This window comes from Odocoileus virginianus, chromosome 7, assembly GCF_023699985.2.
Source record: "Odocoileus virginianus isolate 20LAN1187 ecotype Illinois chromosome 7, Ovbor_1.2, whole genome shotgun sequence".
In the NCBI taxonomy this organism is placed as follows: domain Eukaryota; kingdom Metazoa; phylum Chordata; class Mammalia; order Artiodactyla; family Cervidae; genus Odocoileus; species Odocoileus virginianus.
This window is the reverse complement of record NC_069680.1, coordinates 42,721,529-42,741,939: the sequence shown is the minus strand read 5'-3', so window position 1 is coordinate 42,741,939 and position 20,411 is coordinate 42,721,529. Positions and strand designations below refer to the sequence as shown.

The 20,411-nt window shown below is 34.9% G+C and overlaps 1 protein-coding gene across 1 annotated transcript in view; it reads right to left on the bottom strand.

Annotated features, from left to right (window-relative positions):
* The window catches only part of PTEN (phosphatase and tensin homolog), a 100,015-nt gene that overhangs the window by 15,332 nt on the left and 64,272 nt on the right, over positions 1-20,411 (bottom strand). The window contains exons 3-4 of the mRNA XM_070470597.1: positions 15,305-15,348; positions 13,344-13,582 (exon numbers count right to left, since the gene is read on the bottom strand). Of these exons, the coding sequence (XP_070326698.1) occupies positions 13,344-13,582; positions 15,305-15,348 (283 nt within the window). The remainder of the gene's footprint in view (positions 1-13,343; positions 13,583-15,304; positions 15,349-20,411) is intronic.

Here is a 20,411-nt window from a genome sequence, read left to right as displayed (position 1 = left end):
GATAGTCAAAACACAAATTCTGTTTCTTCAGGAAAATGAAGACAATAATACTACCTTCACAAGATTCTCATGGGGATTAAATACTAAATGAAGTTAACACAAAACCATACTAAAACAAAATGTTACAGAAATCCAAATCAGTGATTTTAGAAATTCTACCAAATATTTAAGGTATAATTTTTGGAACTGCAGTATTTTTAGTTCTACATAGTTTCTTAAACAAACAGAATGAAAGCTGTGTTATTTTAAGAGCTGCTACAAACACCAATGTAAAAACTATCATTAAATTTTAAAAACTGTTAAGCTTAAAATTATTCTCTATATCACATTACTTAATGCCACTTAATCCTGACTCCCAAAAAAACCCTTTTCGTGTTCATCAAGATAAAATATAGAATTGCAAAGCAGGTTTGGGGAAACAGCACACAGAAGATGGATTGGAGGGGGGAATCTTTTTCAAACCATGTATATTTAAAATCTAGTCTAAAAGTTAAAATCAAATTAAAATTAAAAAATTAAATCAATGGAAACCTTTGAGACAACCAAGTTGTCAAGTTATTTATTGGGGTTTAGTGGAATAAAAGATGATCTTTTTTATCCTTATCTTCATTCTTGGTATAAGTGTGCATGAAATAACTAGAAGATTTTCAAAGTTTTAATTTTATTCAAGTAGCAAGTGATTGGTAGTTTATCTGTAATACAGGTTTTAGAAACCCAGTTAATCCTTAACAAAAAGGCAAATGCATAGAGAAAAAAATGCTATGAATCTAATAGCTGCTAGCAATGAATGAGTAATTAATGTGTAATTACAAGAATCAAAATTATTGACACAATTCAAAGAAAAATGCTGGAAAATGTAATTTTAAATGTATTATTTTACTATCAAATTATGTATGATTAGTCTTCTGTATCTTAACTTTGCAATCCTTATCTGTTAGCTCACCAGCATCTCAAATTCAATGTGCCCAAATTAACAGATATTTAAAACTTGTGGAGAAATCAAAAGCTTTACAGATACAGACAAGCAAATGCTAAAAGAGTTCAGCACCACCAAATCAGTTTTAGTTTTATGTTAGATCTCTATATTTGATAATAAATAAACTCTAGCTTTGTTTTAAAAAAAAAAAAAAAAGGTTGGAAGGTCCAAAAGTGTATTATAAGCCCTTGAAATGTCCTCACTCTATTCTTGTCTCTCACGGCTGTGATGCACCTAACTAAAATTTAAATAACAATACAATGAATCACAATGTAATCTAGGATTTGAAATAAAACGAGCAATACTTCCACACTAAATTGACAATGTGATTTATAACACTTTAAACATCATATATCCTGAATGCATACACTGAAAACAATGATTCATGTGCATATTTTACCTACAGCATCTTGAATATTAAGATTAAATTTAAATATATATATATCTTTTTTAAAAATCTAAGAAATGAACTTACTGATCTTAAAAAATTCTACATATATGAAAAGAGGGCTGACTTTAAAAGTTCTTGAAGATTAAAAATTACATATTCAAATTTTTCCATTTTTCATTAAGGCTAATAAAAATCAATTCTATTCTTGAATTAATTTTTAAGCTAAACTGGTCTATAACTACATCCCCAAAATATAGTTCTACTCTCTACCACTAAATATTCTCCTAGAAAATTACTTATATTCTTTTTTTCCTCAAGTAAAACATTAAAACCACTTTAATTTTAGCTAAACTTAGCATTCTACAGGTTGACTTAGCTGGCCATCATCTCAAAAGGCAGCCACTGCTTCAATTCCCTTTTATTCACAGGCCAGGAGGATGTTTAGTGTTTCTCCCGCTATTCTTTCTAGCTTACATTTCTACTGTCTTTACTTAGCCTCACCTATCCAAATCTGAATCACTCAATACCTCTCTTTCCTCTGGTATACACTTATTAACACCTGACTACAATGTTTTCAGCATTTTGTTTATCCACCTCTCTTTCTGTCCAGTCCCAAACATCACCGTCAAAGAACTAAGTTCTCATTTTACTGGGAACCCTGAGGTAACCCAATGTGAGCATCCTCAGAATTATTTTCTCTCACCTTAAAATCTTTTTAGTGCTGAAATTTTATAAAAGTGTCTCTTCATGTTCACACTGGTTCCATTTTTGCAAGTGTTCTATGAATTATCGCCTCTCTGGCATCGGCCTTTATTCTCTCCACCTGTCCATCCTAATAGAAAGCTCAGATAACTCATCCTTTATCCAAAATAAGCAAACATCTCTAAGACCAAAAACATATACTCTCCCAAAATCTTGTATCCCTCTCAAACTTGCATCTTCTCTCTCTTCAAACTCTTAAAGAGAAGTCTCCTTAACTCTTGGAAATCTGTTAGCATAAGGCTGATTTCTTAAAGGTTTTTAGTTCTAATGGTCATTAATGGTCATTTTCTACTGTTTTCCTACTACCATTGTGGCTCCTTTTTTGGCTGCCATTTTGAAAACTCCCTGCTTCTTTCACAGGATACACTCTGTAAAGGTTTTCTCTTATCTTTATTGGCTATCTCTTCTCTTCTTGTCTCCCCAAAATCGATCTGAGCTATCCCCTCTTTATATCAATCCTATCTACTTCAGTCTCAGTCTCAGTTCAGTCGCTCAGTCGTGTCTGACTATTTGCAACCCCATGAACCGCAGCACGCCAGGCCTCCCTGTCCATCACCAACTCCCAGAGTATACCCAAACACATGTCCATTGAGTTGGTGGTGCCATCCAACCATCTCATCCTCTGTCATCCCCTTCTCCTCCTGCCCTCAATCTTTCCCAGCATCAGGGTCTTTTCCAGTGAGTCAGCTCTTCGCATCAGGTGGCCAAAGGATTGGAGTTTCAGCTTCAACATCAGTCCTTCCAATGAAGACCCAGGACTGATCTCCTTTAGGATGGACTGGCTGGATCTCCTTGCAGTCCAAGGGACTCTCAAGAGTCTTCTCCAACATCACAGTTCAAAAGCATCAATTCTTCGGCATTCAGTTTTCTTTAGAGTCCAACTCTCACATCCATACATGACTATTGGAAAAAACCATAGCCTTGACTAGACGTAGACAGACCTTTGTTGACAAAGTAACGCCTCTGCTTTTTAATATGCTGTTTAGGTTGGTCATAACTTTCCTTCCAAGGAATAAGCGTCTTTTAATTTCATGGCTGCAATCACCATCTGCAGTGATTTTGGAGCCCAGAAAAATAAAGTCAGCCACTGTTTCCCCATCTACTTCAGTAGTTTAATTATAAACCTTACACATTAACTCCAAAAACTGTGTCTCTCAATCTGATTTCACTCCTCACTTCCAGTCCAGAATTCACATGGCTGGACATTTCAAGCTGGAAATCTCACAAGCGCATAAAAAACAACAATATATCAGAGGTGAAGCTTTCATATTCCTACATGGACCAACCTCTGTTAATTACTCAACTTACTATTTTCTCCAGCATCTGAGGGCCAAATCTCTTCTAATACCATCACTATCATAGAGCAAAGGAAACACACTTTAATTTGACAAAAATATAAGATTAATCACATAAACAATTAATTCAAAATGTTAAATGGCTTCCCAGTATCTCTCCAAATAAGAACAAATTTATCAAATACTATAATTTTTCATGTTTGTTGTTTAGTTACTACGTTGTATCCGACTCTTCCACAACCCCAGGCTCCTCTGTCCATGGGATTTCCCAGGCAAGGATACTGGAGTGAGTTGCCATTTCCTTGTCCAGGGAATCTTCCTAACCCAAGGATCAAACCTGCATCTCCTGCTTGGCAGGCAGATTCTTTACCACCAGGGAAGTCCATAATTTTTTAACAAACATAAAAATACAGTTGAAATTCATTTTCTACTCTTATGTCTCACAACTCCCTTCCACATACTCTTACGTTTGGCCAAACTATTTAACCTCCCCTGTATTATGCTTTCTGGTTTTAAAAATGTTATCCTTATCACACTGAGGTAGGAGGGCAATGTGAGCAGTCCTCTGGGAAGTTACATCCCTTCCAATACCTGGACCAATTTAAATAACATAATTATTTGATGCTTCAAAGTATTATAGCAGGCTGAAATACAAATCTGGTACTTACTTCTTAAGACTCCTACACATTTTCACTCTTAGATGGTCTATTCAGACTTTGCATTTCACCTTGAAACATTTATGATAACATGCTTATTAAGAAAGTCGTGGTACATATACACAATGGAATATTACTCAGCTATTAAAAAGAACACATTTGAGTCAGTTCTGATGATGTGGATGAAACCAGAGCCTATTATACAGAGGAAGTCAGAAAGAAAAACACCAATACAGTATATTAACGTGTCTATATGGAATTTAGAAAGATGGTAATAACGACCCTATAGGCGAGACAGTGAAAGAGGCACAGATATAAAGAACAGACTTTTGGACTCTGTGGGAGAAGGCGAGGGTGGGATGATTTGTGAGAATAGCACTGAAACATGTATATTACCATATGTGAAACAGATGACCAGTGTAAGTTCAAAGCATGAAACAGGACACTCAAAGCCGGTGCACTGGGACAACCCAGAGGGATGGACTAGGGAGGGAGGTGGGAGGGGGCACACATGCACACCTGTGGCTGACTCATGTCAATGTATGGCAAAAACCACCACAATACTGTCAAGTAATTAGCCTCCAATTAAAATAAATTTTAAAAAACTGTCCATTTTCCATTGACATTTTCAAATTCATTAGCATAGATCTGAATATAATTTTTAATATCACTTTCACACTGTAGTTCTATCTCCTTTCTCAAACCTGTGATTTTTCTGTTTTCTCTTTTCTTTTTCCTTTGATTGGCTTCCAAAAAGATGTATTGCTTTTAATGGCATTTTTATACAATCAGTGTTTAGATTTATTAGTTCAAATGGCTTACTGTTTGCTAACTCATAAATTTATATTTTCATCTTTATTAATCCATCTCTCTCCAATTTGCTATTATCTTAATAACACCTAATATGAATTTCTATTTCCTCAACAACCCAAAATTATTTAAGAGTTTTTAAGTTTCCAAAATAGAACTTCCATATGACCCAGCAATCCCACTCCTGGGCATACACACCGAGGAAACCAGATCTGAAAGAGACACGTGCACCCCAATGTTCATCGCAGCACTGTTTATAATAGCCAAGACATGGAAGCAACCTAGATGCCCATCAGCAGATGAATGGATGAGGAAGCTGTGGTACATATACACTATGGAATATTACTCAGCCATTAAAAAGAATTCATTTGAATCAGTTCTAATGAGATGGATGAAACTGGAGCCCATTATACAGAGTGAAGTAAGCCAGAAAGATAAAGACCAATACAGTATACTAACGCATATATATGGAATTTAAAAAGATGGTAACGATAACCCTATATGCAAAACAGAAAAAGACACACAGATGTACAGAACAGACTTTTAGACTCTGTGGGAGAAGGCGAGGGTGGGATGTTCAGAGAGAACAGCACTGAAACAAGTATACTATCAAGGGTGAAACAGATCACCAGCCCAGGTTGGATGCATGAGACGGGTGCTCAGGGCTGGTGCACTGGGAAGACCCAGAGGGATGGGATGGGGAGGGAGGTGGGAGAGGGGATCGGGATGGGGAACACACGTAAATCCGTGGCTGATTCATGTCAATGTATGGCAAAAACCACTACAATACTGTAAAGTAATTAGCCTCCAATGAATAAAAATAAATGGAAAAAAAAAAAAAAAAAAAAATTTTAAGTCTTTATGTTTCCAAATAGTTGATTGAATTTGATTAAACATTCTAACAAATTTTCTCATTCTACTGAATTATAACAAAGGGATGGGGCTTATATATCTCTACTTGGAGGTGAGATTTTTATGGCTGGCCTAATGAATTATTAGTACTGATAACTTTTTTTAATGAGAAAACAAATATATTTTATTATATTATTCAAGGAATCTACATATCTTCTTATTTTGTATCTTCCTGATCTTCAAGTGAGGGCTTCCTAGATTGCTCAGTGGTAAAGAATCTGCTTGCCAATGCAGGAGACACGGGTTTGATCCCTGGGTCCAGAAGATCCCCTAGAGGAGGAAACAGCCATGGCACTCCAGTATTCTTACCTGGAGTATCCCATGGATAGAGGAGACTGGTGGGCTGCAGTATACGCGGTTACAAAGACTCGGACACGACTGAGGAAAGGAGTACACACGTATGATCTTAAAGTACGTTAAAAAGATTTCTACTAGCATTGCTATCAATTTTTCTAATTTCTTACAATTTTCGCTTAATATATTGTGATGTTATGTTTAACACTCCATCATTGCTAAGTCTGCATTGTGGAGTGTGCTCTGTGTTAACATAAAATGGTATTCTTGGTCCAGTTTTACCCATTTTGCTGTGCATCAACCCTCTTATATCATCTTCTTCAAGATGAATTTACAATCTAGATTCCTCAGTTTAAAAGGTAATTTTCTTCCTCAGTAAACTACTCACTGGCACATCTAAACTAAGAAACAATGTAAATGTTATAACATGACACTGTTTGCTTGAAAATTTGGAAACCCATGTTTCAGAGTGATCACAAGATTATTACAGGAAAGTAATTCAAAAAAGGGAGAAATATGGCTCTTAAGAATGGTGATTATTACAATGACATCATATAATAGTGTATGCTCAGATGCTCAGTCGTGTCCGACTCTGTGCAACCCCATGGACACAAGTTATTGTATATTAAGCTACATGCCAGACATTTTACATATATCCCTAAAACTACAACCATTTTACAAGATAAATCTCTTCTATTTTAAGGATAAGAAAACAGTCCTAATGTACATAATCACTTTGTTCAAAAACAAGATCTGAACCTAAGTAAGAGTCTAATTTTTTTCACTCTTATGTCCTGGGTTTCCTAACAGTATGCATACTAGCTATGCAAACTGAAAGACGTCACAACCTCTCAGAGCTCTTGTTTTTCCCACTGACAAAAAAACTTCCAAAGTTTAGAGTATTACTGTGCTTCAGTTCTATGAAACTAATTATAAACAGTGTGCTGAATAGTGGTACATTAACCACAGAATCCTTGAGAATAATATGAAACAGAAAACTGCTGTTTTTTCCTTTGTGTAGCTCCAGGTTTATATGCTGTCTACTTTGGCAACTGCAATGGGAAGAGAGCAACACTGCTCTCTGTGTAGCATCCTCTCCCCTTTGGGAATGCTCTCTCTCTCCCTGTGACTTGGGGGGGAGAAAGAGGTGGGGCCTAATCTTCAGCTTTGGATATATGCCCCAAGCCTCTGGCCAGAATGTCTGGTTAAGGATCGATACATACCCTAATTCAGGTAAACTAGAACCTAATCTAGAAATTTTTGCTTGAATTGTAGCTCTCATTCCACTGCAGTTGCTAAAGTAGACAGCACGTTAACCGGGAGCTACTTGCCATTACTTGTGAAGAGTCTGCCTAAAATAAAAGTATAGAAAGATGAAAAAAGAGAGTTGAGAGACAGATTTCTGACATCTAGATCCAGGTCAGAGTTGCTAGGTTTATAAAAGCCAATAAATGTCTCCTTATGTTTAAGCTATTTTGAGTTGGGTTTCTATGACTTGAAACTGAAAAAGTTCTAATATATTAAAATACACTTCTTTTTTCCTTTTTAAAAATTTCTATTTTTACTTTGGCTTTGGGGATTAAAATAACAAAACTAACTTGGATAGGAGAACTTAGTACAGTAGAAAGAATATTGGATTTGAGGTTAAGAGATATGGTTTTCAGTTATTACATAGACTAAATGACCAGGGGAAAATGATCTGTTTTACCATTTATATTAAATGGGTTCTGAATTACACAATTGCTAAGATTCTTCACGGCTCAGTGGTAAAGAAACCACCTGCCAGTGCACGAGACAAGGGTTTGATCCCTGGTCAGTAGGATCCTCTGGAGAAGGAAATGGCAACCCACTCCTGTATTCGTGCCTGGGAAATCCCATAGACAGAGGAGCCTGGGGGTTTCTGGTCCATGAGGTTGCAAAAGAGTCAGATATGACTTAGTGACTGAACAACAAAAGATTCTTCAAGGTATAATAAGTTTACAACTTTAGGCATATATAGATTGGATAACAGGTTTAAATACCATGTATTAGCGAAACACAGTTTAGCCCAGGAGAATTATTACTGTGTTAGAAAAAATAAAAACCTTATAGTCAGAGTATTAAACCAAAAAAGAGGATAATTATAGCTTACTTTGCTTGAAATGAAAAGATGAGAAATTTTCATTAGGTTACCATATGAAATAGACTAGAAAAAAATAACCTGATTATACTAGCACATAAATTCATTCCTCAGAGAAAGTAGAAAATTGCCTCTTCTTGGGGTCACTCAGAATAAAGTATCTATTACTTCTAGAAGATAGAAGTCTTCATTAAAGATAAGCTAACAAATTCACATATAGAGATAATAACACACAAGAACTTTAATAACTGCTTTGAAAACAAACCTTCTCAAAAAGAAAACAAAACCTCAAAATTTTTTCTAAAAGTTAAAGAAAGTAAGTATTAATGCATACTTAATCTGCCACCACTCTAGAAGGGAGAAGACAAAAGAAAGAGAGGAGTAGCAGAGGTTTTGGGTATGTTTGTCATGGAATAGAAGTTTATCTCTCTGAATTCAGAAATGTGGGGCATCTTTCCAAAATATACACTTACCAGTATTGGTAGGGCATTTTAATTCAATTCATAGTTGGTAATAAATATGGTTATCTATTTTAATTCTGAAATGTAAGCACAAATGCACACAGGGTAAGGCATAAACTAGATGGGAAGCAACCCTAGAAGCTTTATTTGAGTGGGAACCATCAACAGCTCATTTTAGACTTTTTGCCATGTGCTCATAAGGTAAAGACCAAATATGCAAAGAAATGATTCCTAGAAAAGTAATAACATGGTTGCTTTCTTATAAATTACTGAATAAAAGAGTCTTCCCTCAAGTAGTTATCCTACTCTCAAGAAACTTTTTTTAAGTAAGAGGTTATCAGTTGTACTTTGACTTCTCTGCAACAATCGAACCCTGAAGTATTATTTGGGTATTACTAACTGCACACTTTATGGTAAAGAGGCACCCACCACTCTGCCATCTAATTTGTACCAAGTATACCAAGAAAAATGGCAAGACTGCACTAGATTAATCTGAGGAGAGTCTCTGCAAAGTCTATAAATCTTAAAACAGAAACAGGACAACTAGCTCCTCTTTCTTCAAATCAACGGGGAGGAGTGGGGAGGGGCAGCACGGAAGAGGGGTGGGGAAGAGGGAGGGGAGGGGAAGAGGAGGAGAAGAGATAGTTTGCTCCTATAAAAATGTCACAAGGACATAACTTTCCTCAGCATCTCAGCGTTTCTCTGTAGTTAAAATTGGGCTTCCCTGACAGCTCAAGACGGTTAAGGATACAAGCAAAAGAACATTAAAGACAGTGCTAATAAAATTAATCCTACAAACACTGCAAAACTGATAAAATACATATATCTTCTATAATTGTGGTTCACAATTTCAAAAATTCAAATTCATAGACTCAACCTAAAATAGTGGTAAGAGGATAAATCTCTTAGCAGATGTTTCAAGAATAAAACTACTTTGGATAATTAATTATATTTATTATAAGATACTTATTTCTCTGGAAAAATTCCACAGTTATATAACATCAGCTTTAATATGCTCCACTAAGTTTTCTTATGATAAGAGAAAGTTTATTTTTCTAAGCTCTCTTATTTTTATTTTCCACTAAGTTTTCTTATGATAAGAGAAAGACACATTTTTAAAAGTTAAAAATATATTATTATATATATTATTATTTCTAACCATTAGATGAGGTCATACTTGTAGTTTGCAACAGAAAAAGTAAGACTGTTGTAGTACCTCTATCAAACAATTTTTTCCATTCCAAAAAAAACCCTGAAAACTATGAAGCAGGTCATGAAAGGACTGGAGGTGCCACTTCTCTGCAGCATATGATGTCTCAGCTTAGCCAGCTACTAGTTTTCATCAAATACATGCATGGTGACACAAACAATAACTCCTGATTTGGAGTCCTTTTTGGAAACTTCAGAGGACATTAACATTTTCAAAACGGTGAAGTTTCCTGGCCCAGAAAAAGGCTTCTGAAGCAATCTCATAGAGAGTACACCTTAATGCCTAGCAAAACATATGGTTCTACGGCTCTGGTAAAATCAGAAGCTCTACCTGTCACTGTGACTCCATCCTGTGTTCACCAGAATGCACTGATGTGTAAGACTCTACCATTAATCCTAAGAGAAAGCTTATCTACTGTTGTGAAAGTATCCTACTGCATCACAAAAGCCAAGTTTTGAATCACAGACTGTGCAAGAGGATTTTTCACAAAAAAAAATCTACTGTTGAGAGAGTTGCCAAATTCAGGAAAGTCAGGACTTTAAATAAAGGATTCTTAAGAGGTTTTTGTCAAGAATTGGTAGCATCTATGCAATTCTTTGCTACACATTAAGTTCACTGGCTTTAGGAAGACAAATACTATAGCTAGATTTTTACCTGCATAATATACGAATTCATTAACACAGTTTAACTCTTCAATATTGAAACAAAACTGTGGAGTCATAATCCTTTCCTTCCCAACACATGCAGGATCTTGCCAAAAATGATCTCAATAACTAGATGGCAAAGAAAATGACGCAACATGAATTAATCTGAAGAGTTTTAGAGAATTCTTATTTGCTAACACAAGCCTACTTTCATCTGGCAAAAAAAAAAAAAAAAAAAGATTCCAGTTTGCTCTTTCATTCTTTCATGAGATAGGGTTCTGAGCATTTGTTTTCACCAAGAACAAAGTCAAAGCTAACTGGATATCAAAAATGACATAAAAATTGCCAAGTCAGAGACAATGGCATAGTTTCAATGTGTTATTTAAAGACTAAATAGTAGGACTCTTTCACGAAATTTACTACTGAGCAGAAAACCAAAGTTTAATTTTGCTTAATCTGTACCACTCGGATTTATTCATTACTCTCAAGCAGTGGCCACTGATTCTGGCATAAAAAAGTGAAACATTATTCGAGGAATATTTAGTTTTTTTTTTCATAATTTTAAAAAGGTATATAACGTAAATAGTTTAAAAGTCCCTAACTTAAAGCTAGTTCTATGAAGCACAAGCTGGAATAAAGAATGCCAGGAGAAATATCAATAACCTGATATGCAGATTACACCACCCTTATGGCAGAAAGTGAAGAAGAACTGAAGAGCCTCTTGATGAAAGTGAAAGAGGAGAGTGAAGAAGTTGTTTAAAGCTCAACATTCAGAAAACTAAGATCATGGCATCTGATCCCATCACTTCATGGCAAATAGATGGGGAAACAGTGGCTGACTTTATTTTTTTGGGCTCCAAAATCACTGCAGATGGTGACTGCAGCAATGAAATTAAAAGACGCTTGCTCCTTGGAAGAAAAGCTATGACCAACCTAGATAGCATATTAAAAAGCAGAGACATTACTTTGCCAACAAAAGTCCATCTAGTCAAGGTGATGGTTTTTCCAGTAGTCATGTATGGATGTGAGATTTGGACTATAAAGAAAGCTGAGTGCTGAAGAATTGATGCTTTTGAACTGTGGTGTTGGAGAAGACTCTTGAGAGTCCCTTGGACAGCAAGGAGATCAGTCCTGGGTGTTCACTGGAAGGACTGATGTTGAAGCTGAAACTCCAATCCTTTAGCCACCTGATGCGAGGAGCTGACTCACTGGAAAAGACCCTAATGCTGGGAAAGATTGAGGGCAGGAGAAGAAGGGGACGACAGAGGATGAGATGGCTGGATGGCACCACTGACTCAATGGACATGAGTTTGGGTAAACTCCAGGAGTTGGAGATAGACAGGGAAGCCTCGCATGCTGTGGTCCATGGGTTCGCAAAGAGTCGGACACGACTGAGTGACTGAACTGACCTGAAAGCTAGTTCTGGCTTCACATTACAAAAGTTTTCTATTTTTAAATTCTTTTTACCTTCTTTCTTTTCAAAGACCAAAATGTGTGGTGCTCATCAACCCTGTTTTAAATTTCTACCACTGCTTCGGTGACTGTACTTTAATTTGATCCATCTCTCTAGCTTTTCTTCTCATTCAGTCTCTTTCCCTTGTGCTGTCCTTATTTACTCACTTAAGTACAGAAAAATTTACCTTCTATACTTTCAATCAGTAAAAGCAGCTGTTTCCCTCTACATGAAGAAAGAATGAACCAAAATAAACATCTCAGGTCCTCTGCTCTGGAATTCATTTTAGTGCTATCGTTCCACGGTACACGCAGTATACAGAAATGTACAGCAAGTTATTATAATCAGTATTCACCAAATCATGCATTAACAGTAAGATTCAATTTTGCAAACTATCATCAATAAACCATGCTTTGGTATCTTTAGATATAATTCAAAAAAGTAACAACAAATAAAACAAGTGAGGAAGAAGTAAAGGAACAAAATCAATGCAACTATCCAGCTGAAAATGATAGTTACGATCACCTATGTTTCTGTTTTGAAGTTAAATTAAAAAGAAACTAGTTGAAACTTGAAGAAAGCCCTCCTCATTGTAAAAATTATTAAAACTATAATAAATTTTCACATAAAGTTCAGAGGTCTTCCTCAATAGCGCTCTCTTTTCCCTATCTATCTGAAGTAGTTTTGTTTTTTTTCTTTCTTGGAGACAGAAATGTACAAACTCCCTTTGAAAGAAATGTAAACATATTTTGCCATACTCACTATCCAAAGAAATAAATTCCTTGAAAATCACTGTAAAAATTCTCCCAAGAGTTCACTTTTTGAAGTGAACTCTTTTGAAGTTTCACTTCATATGTATTATACAAATTTGTCAATGATTTTTAGCAGCCTTTAGTTTTCTGAATAAGAACCTTTGAATAATCTTAATTATTATTTCACTTACAAATATTCAAATCAAGAAACAATCTTTATGTATTATAAAAGTAAAGATTGCCCTTTACTAAGTAATGGCATCCAAGTTATCCAAAAACATTGTATTTTCAAGCAAGTTTCAGGTATATAAATCTTACTTTTGATCAATGTGCTACTTTTTCAAATACTTTGTAAAGATTTCATGAGACCAAACTTTGCAATCCTGTTAATAGGTAAGATCTGCTAACATGATATGAAAATGCAGGCATGAACAGAAAAACTGAATGAATCTGTCATTTGCTCGTATGAAAGTTAAGGTAGCATACTGACTTAAATGTTTAGAGGAAGGAAAACATGGGTTACCAACTATCTTTGTAAAAATTTATTTTCCAATAAATTCTCAGATCTAAGAAGACAGAAGAAGAAAAAAAAATCAAACATAACTTACCTTTTTGTCTCTGGTCCTTACTTCCCCATAGAAATCTAGGGCCTCTTGTGCCTTTAAAAATTTGCCCCGATGTAACAAATATGCACAAATCATTACACCAGTTCGTCCCTTTCCAGCTTTACAGTGAATCGCTGCAACATGATTGTCATCTTCACTTAGCCATTGGTCAAGATCTTCACAAAAGGGTTTGATAAGTTCTAACTGTGGTGGATTATGGTCTTCAAAGGGATACTGTGCAACTGTGATAAAAAGATAACCTCAGAATAAGAAAATAATTTCACTTGAATTGCTTATTACAAGTAGGTTAACTTTAGAAATGTTGCATACAAATAGTTTAAAAATATCCGAACCATAAAGAAAAAGAATTTATTGTCTGATAATTTTCTAATTTTTGAACAGAAAATAATCTCTTATTAACTCAAATTTATCCATTAGAAAGGTAAGCCAAGTATTCCTCACTTCATGATGGAGGCAATGGAGGAGCAACATATCAGAGGTCACAGCATAACAGAGGAAGAGGTAAACTCACAATGAAACATCACATAGCCTCTTATCAGGACTCTCAATACATTTTCTAGCAGAAGGAACTGTAATATCTATAACACTGCATTATCACAAAGTATGTATTCCAAAGAAAGTACATAACACTAATAAATCAACAGTGCAAAAGACTGCATTTTATGCTTTATATAACAGAAAGGCCAAGCATGTGGTTTTAAAGATGGTCTTGAAAATGTAACTGTTGCATACACACAACTCTAGAGACATTTACAAAAGACACTAAAAAAAAATTTTTTTTTAAATAATGTATACAACTGCAGCAAAGTTTATCAAGCAAAGTTTCAGGACTTTTCACATAAGTTATAAGAACTCAAAACTTCTCTGTTCCCCATAGTTGGGGTTGAGGTTTTAAAAAATTTTTTTTCTTAGAAATAAGACTTTAAATATATCACTTAAATTTTATCTTACTGGTCTCTGCCTAGGTTCCACTCTATAAAAATCCTGACAACATTCAACTAATTATCCTCTGTGTTATTTAAATATGTGAAAAGTATGTCTTTTATATCTTCAACCAAATCATTCATAATGTGACACAGATACACTCAATTAAGCCTTTGATATGACAGAACAGCTCTTCAGACAGTGACTACTACTACAGGGAGCCATCAGGACAGCTTTGATTTAGCCATCTGCCTAGCTGAACCAGCATTTATCTTCATTTCCCCAATGGCATACAAAAATATCCAGGAAGACCTGTTAAATGTCTATCCAAAGGTGGATAAGGCTCGATTAAAACATTGACCAGTAAATAGCAAAAATCCACCAAAAATGAAACATTCTTAGCAATAAACCTACCCTAGCTCTCAGTTATTAGCACTTCTGAATTCTTAAACCAACTGTTTGAAAGCCTGTCCTAAATATTTAGGAAGGAACAATAGCAAATATATTAGCTTCTCAACGTTCCCGGTCTCTCATCGTTCTAAGAGTTCCACAGACACAAATGAAAGTTTTTGTGGACTCTGAGATAAAATATACTACACCTGGGGAAAAACTCACTTAAAGCAGTTCTTGCTCTCATCTATCAGGCTCCTTTTATCCATATTTCATTATACCCTTTTTCCACTGTGCAGGTCATGTTCCGTTATAGAATTAAATCATTCTCCTTTCTCCCTGTAATCTCTTACTATTACGCCAAACGCCTCAAATCACAGATATAATCCTTTCTTTATTCTGTTAGTCTATAAATTTCTCCTAGTTTTCAGTTAATTCAGTTTAGTCTTCCTCATTTACATGACACTTGTTTCCAAAAACACAACAGCAAAATTAATTTCAAATTTTCTAAGATCATCTTTAAGATGACTATATCACTTAATACTTGAGATTATTCATTATTGGTATGACAGTAAAATTTAGACTGTTGGCCTCAAGTTATCTAACATAGTAAGTGTACCTATACTTACCTCTGCAATTAAATTTGGCGGTATCATAATGTCTTTCAGCACATCTAAAAGAAAAATTTTAATTTGATATAAAATTATCTTGTGCACTTGAGGAAAAAAAGTATAACAGTAAAATATATTTTCTGAACCCTTACAATGTACCAGGCATTATGTTAAATATCTTAACTACTTCTTTTAATCCTAAGAATCCTATGAAGTAGGTACCATTCTTTTTTCTTTTTGAAAAATACTTATTTGGCTGTGCTGGATCTTTTTTTTTTTTTTCCCCTCAGGTACCATTTTTTAATCCATAGTTTACAATTAAGGAAATCTAGGTTTAAAATGCTAAGTGTACACAATCAGAGCTTATATATTTGGTTACGAAACTTGTAATGTCACTAATATAAAACAGGGCAAATTCACCTGCATCCACACCTTCACCATTTCCTTTATGAATATTATACATGCTAAAGGACTTTTTTTTTATTTCACAAGTATGTGTAAATAACTAACTAGTTTCAATTTTATCTTTGCCTTATAGTTGAGCATACATAGTTTTCTCAAACTATTATAAAAGATATATGTTAAAACAGTTAAAAGAATGAAAGTGAATGATGCTAATCTACTCAAACACAACATTTACTCAGTTATTTTAAACCTGATCTTTCCCTCTATAGATAAGCCAAAGGTCATCTTTTTCAATAATCTCTCAGGTTGTAAATTTTAATTAAAGCCTGAGAGTAATGAAAGAGTAGTAAGTAAAATCAATAGAGAAAAACATTGACTTAGCATATTTACAGCATGCTAAAATTTGTCTTTTTACCAGTAGTCACACATTTGCTATCACGCACTGGCTGACTCATGATTAACAGGCCACACTTATAGGCTCAGAAAGGGATTCCATACAGTAGAGTTTGTGGTGAGCAGCATCCTGGTAACTCCAACTACTAGTCAAACCAGGTTAGCACTTTAAAACAAATAAAGCCTTTTAAACCACCACTGCAAAATCCCCAAATTTTTAAACATCTGAAATTTTCTCTTAACTGTATGGCAAACTCAACTGCAGGAGAACTAGATCTGAGTTAATAAAAATGTGTAGTCTTTAATTAATAGAAATAAATTTAGAATGATGAGTGAAACAATCTATTCTAAGTACTGTTCCAAATCCTGCTGGGGTGTTATGTAATACAAAATATATATTTCCATGTTAACTTTCTTAAAAAACTGAAAAATTCTGAATGCTGAAACAAAATTAGTTCAGAGTTTCAAATAAGCAGTTATGGACCTGTGTTTTACATTTAAAAATCCTGAGGGTATCTGTAAAGTTCTTTTATTTTAAACAGTTTTTAAAGTGAAATCCACATGAAGATAGGGAGTCCCCTGGCAGTCACGTGGTTAGGATGGCGCTCTCACTGCCGAGAGCCCAGGTTCAACCCCTCGTCGGGGAACTAATATCCCACAAGCCTTGTGGTTGTGGCAAAAAAAAAAATACACATGAAAGTTGAAATAACTCTAAGCAAACTGCAATCCACTAATTTTTAACTGGTCAGATCTGAAACAAATCAGCTTTTATACTACCACTGAAAATCAAGTTTTCCCATTTTAGGATATTATAATTCAGTATACTGAGTTTGCTAAAAAGAAAATTTATTTAATAATGACATACATATATACACATCCTTGCTAAACAATTTCATATTCACTTATATATTTTTTAAATGACATAAAGAAGAGAACTAACCATGAAAACAGTACCATTTTACACTGTCTTTGGTACAGATGAAAGAGGAGTATGGTCAATAGTGAACAATCTGTGAAAAATGAAAGTCAGTGCTAGTTGCTCAGTTGTTTCTGACTCTGCGACCCCATGGACTGCAGCCTGCCAGGCTCCTTCATCCATGGAATCCTCCAGGCAAGAATACTAGAGTGGGTTGCCATTTCCTTCTCCAGGGGATCTTCCTGACCCAGGGATCAAACCCAGGTCTCCTACATTGTAGGCAGATCCTTTACCATCTGAGCTACCAGCAAAGCCAAAGAGTCCATAATGGAATATTTTATAAGGAATCATGTAAAGATAGGGCTTAGGAGGTAAGGGGAGCACTATATGCCAGGAAACAATTCTAAGAAACTGGTCTCATGACAGCAAAACAAAAATAAACATTTTGAATTTCATACAGCTTCAGTTATCTATAAAATTCCCATACTTTTTCAGCAGCTCAAACACTATGACTACCTTCATACTTTGATTCTCAAGTAATATCATTAACAGGAAAAAAACGGAGGGAAAGTGAAAACCATGAGCTACTAAATGTCTACTAGATGTGCATACCTTATAAATAAGATTCCACGTTTTCAAATTCATCCTCTCAATCATATATTCATCCTCTCAATCATATAATAGTTAATATTATCTCCATTTTATATATGAGAATGCTAAGATTTAGAAGAGCATTACAAAACTTGCCCCAAACCACAATATATAAATGGAAGAGCCCAGCACTTCTGATTACAAAAGCTGAACTTTTCTCAGTACTGTTTCACACTTTCACATAAAACAAAGAATATAAAACAGTTTAGAAAACAATAACAAATTTTAGTCAAAGTCAGCATTCCTACAAGAGCATTATTTGGCATAACAGAACCAACAAACAGTGATAATGAAAACATGACAAAAAAAATTGCAAAAATCTCTTCAAGTATGGATAGGGAGTATGTGAAAACATATACTGGGTCTGGTACAGATAAAAGTGATCTGGGGAGAGGTTAGTGGGGTAAAAAAGAAGACCCTCAATTAAAGCTTCTCTGATAACTGCACAAATACACACACACACTATTCCTTATAAATTTTTTGTGGTATTTTAGTGACAGGACAAGTTTTCCAAAACAAACCAAAATTGAACATATACGAATGGGAAATGGGATTTGACCAAGACAAGTGTTAGGAAGATTTAAACCTTTATGCTTCCTTATAAATAGAACTCAAAAGATATCTTTTAAAAACCATCATCTCCTTTGGCTTTTACGAGATAAAAAAATGAAGATACACTGAAAGAGTTTTTATGAAGCAGCAGAAAATGAAGATAGGGATAAGATTAACAGGAAAAGTTTCCAGAGAAGTGAGACTTGCCACAGATTCAGCTAGGCAAGTAGGTCTCTTCTTTACTTTCTTCAACAGAGCTATCCCTATCTTACAAAAGAAAACTTAATAGATAAAAATTAATAACAGCTAAAGGTTTACCACAAAAAGATGGAGAGTTGTATATTAAAGGGAATATATGATGAAATAGTCAAACTTTTAAAAATTAGTATCTGAGGAACATTTAACTTCCTCAAAGGCAAGAACTATATTATCTCTTTATACCCTATCTTCCCCCTCCTCACCTTACCCACCTCAGAAGATAGATTACAGAGGAACATACAAAGATGAAATACATACACTTGCACAAAATGAACTGATTAATGTACTAATTCACCAAGTAGAGCTGAATTTGGTTAACGATTTGAGTCTAATTCTGTCCTTTCTTAAAATAACCTTACTGAATGCCTAATAATATAGAAATATAAACAGACAGTCAATTATTAGAAAGTCCATGTTAAGAACTCATCTTTATCCACATGTCATAGTTGCCATAAAAAAATTTAATATACTATTGAATATAGGTATGTTAAGCACAAGTATTTTAAGATCTTTCCACTTACAAATGGTTTCAAAGACACATATCACATGTTATTAATATCCTAAAAATAAAAGAAACAAAATAGAAACATCTGCTACTTATCAGACCCACTTACCCAGAGCCAGAAATATAAACAGGAGTAGGTAAAGAAGATTGAAAAATGTCAGAAATCAAAACATGCTATAACTTGGTAGTTCTAGAAACTTCTGAAGTAAAATTTGGGGAGGTTAAAACAAACAAAAAAACCAGAAAGGGAATATTGGTATCAACAGTGGATGGTCTGCTAACATATGTACCTGTGTGACCTTGTTCAACTCACTTAACTTCTCTAGGCCTCAGATTCCCCATCTGTAAAATGAGAAGGTTGAACTAAATGATCTCTTTCAGGTACTTTCCAATTCTATGATTCCATTAAATGGATGGGGGAATAAGGGAGTTAAAATATGTGCACCAAAAGCTACTCTCAACTAATAATGAGACAATTCATTAACTTGAGAGTCCAATGTTTGGATATACAAACAGGCAATCAAGTTTCCAGGCTAGATCCCAATGCCAACTTTAACCAAATAACACAACTGACCCACAATACTGACAGTACAAACCTAAGTTCTAAATTCTGGAAGCAGGAAGCCACTGCATACAGGAATGAAAAGTATTTCCTTTCTTTTCTTTGGATATAATGTTAAAGCCTTCCTTCTGGGGCTCTACATGCTCAATCCTCAGTCTAAATCCAAAATGACTCATTTAGTGAACTCTAGCTTTTGACAGTTCATGACCTCTTTTTTTTTAAACTTAAATTCTAAATCCATTTATTCAAAACCTACGAAACTCTGTGACTTATTTCCCTCCACATAAAAACCTCTGGCAACTGCAACAAAAGTTGTTGCAGAAGAGGTTAATACAGAAAAGAGAAAGATATATGCACAGATCGTTTGTAAACTGGGGCCCATCTAAACCAAGTTTCTACAGCACCTGTTACTTTCTTTCATTTTATTATTTTAATACCACTGCACCCTCCACACCCCATAATCTGACCGTAATGGGCCAAATCTGGCATAATTACTGCCATATTCCTAGACAGTATTACACCAGCAAGCTTCTCACATGCCATCTTCTAGGCCTACAATACCATTTTCCCTCCTCCTAAGCCTGATCAACCTTCATGATTCTTTTCACCTCAGCTCAAGCATTCTGTTATGAAATCTTCCCCATAATAGGCAATCACTATTTTGACTGTTGTCCATATAGCTCTCTTCTATACAAGAGTTACCTCTTCTGTAATACTTTGTCTACTTTTCACATTAGACTAATTACTTGAGGGCTGGAACGACATCTTATTCACCTCTGCACTAGCTAAGTTTTAGAATGTCCAACATGTAACAGGCACTCAGTAAATGTCTGCTTCTTTGTGGATCTGAGGAAATCACTTTACAATTAAGAGAAACAACACC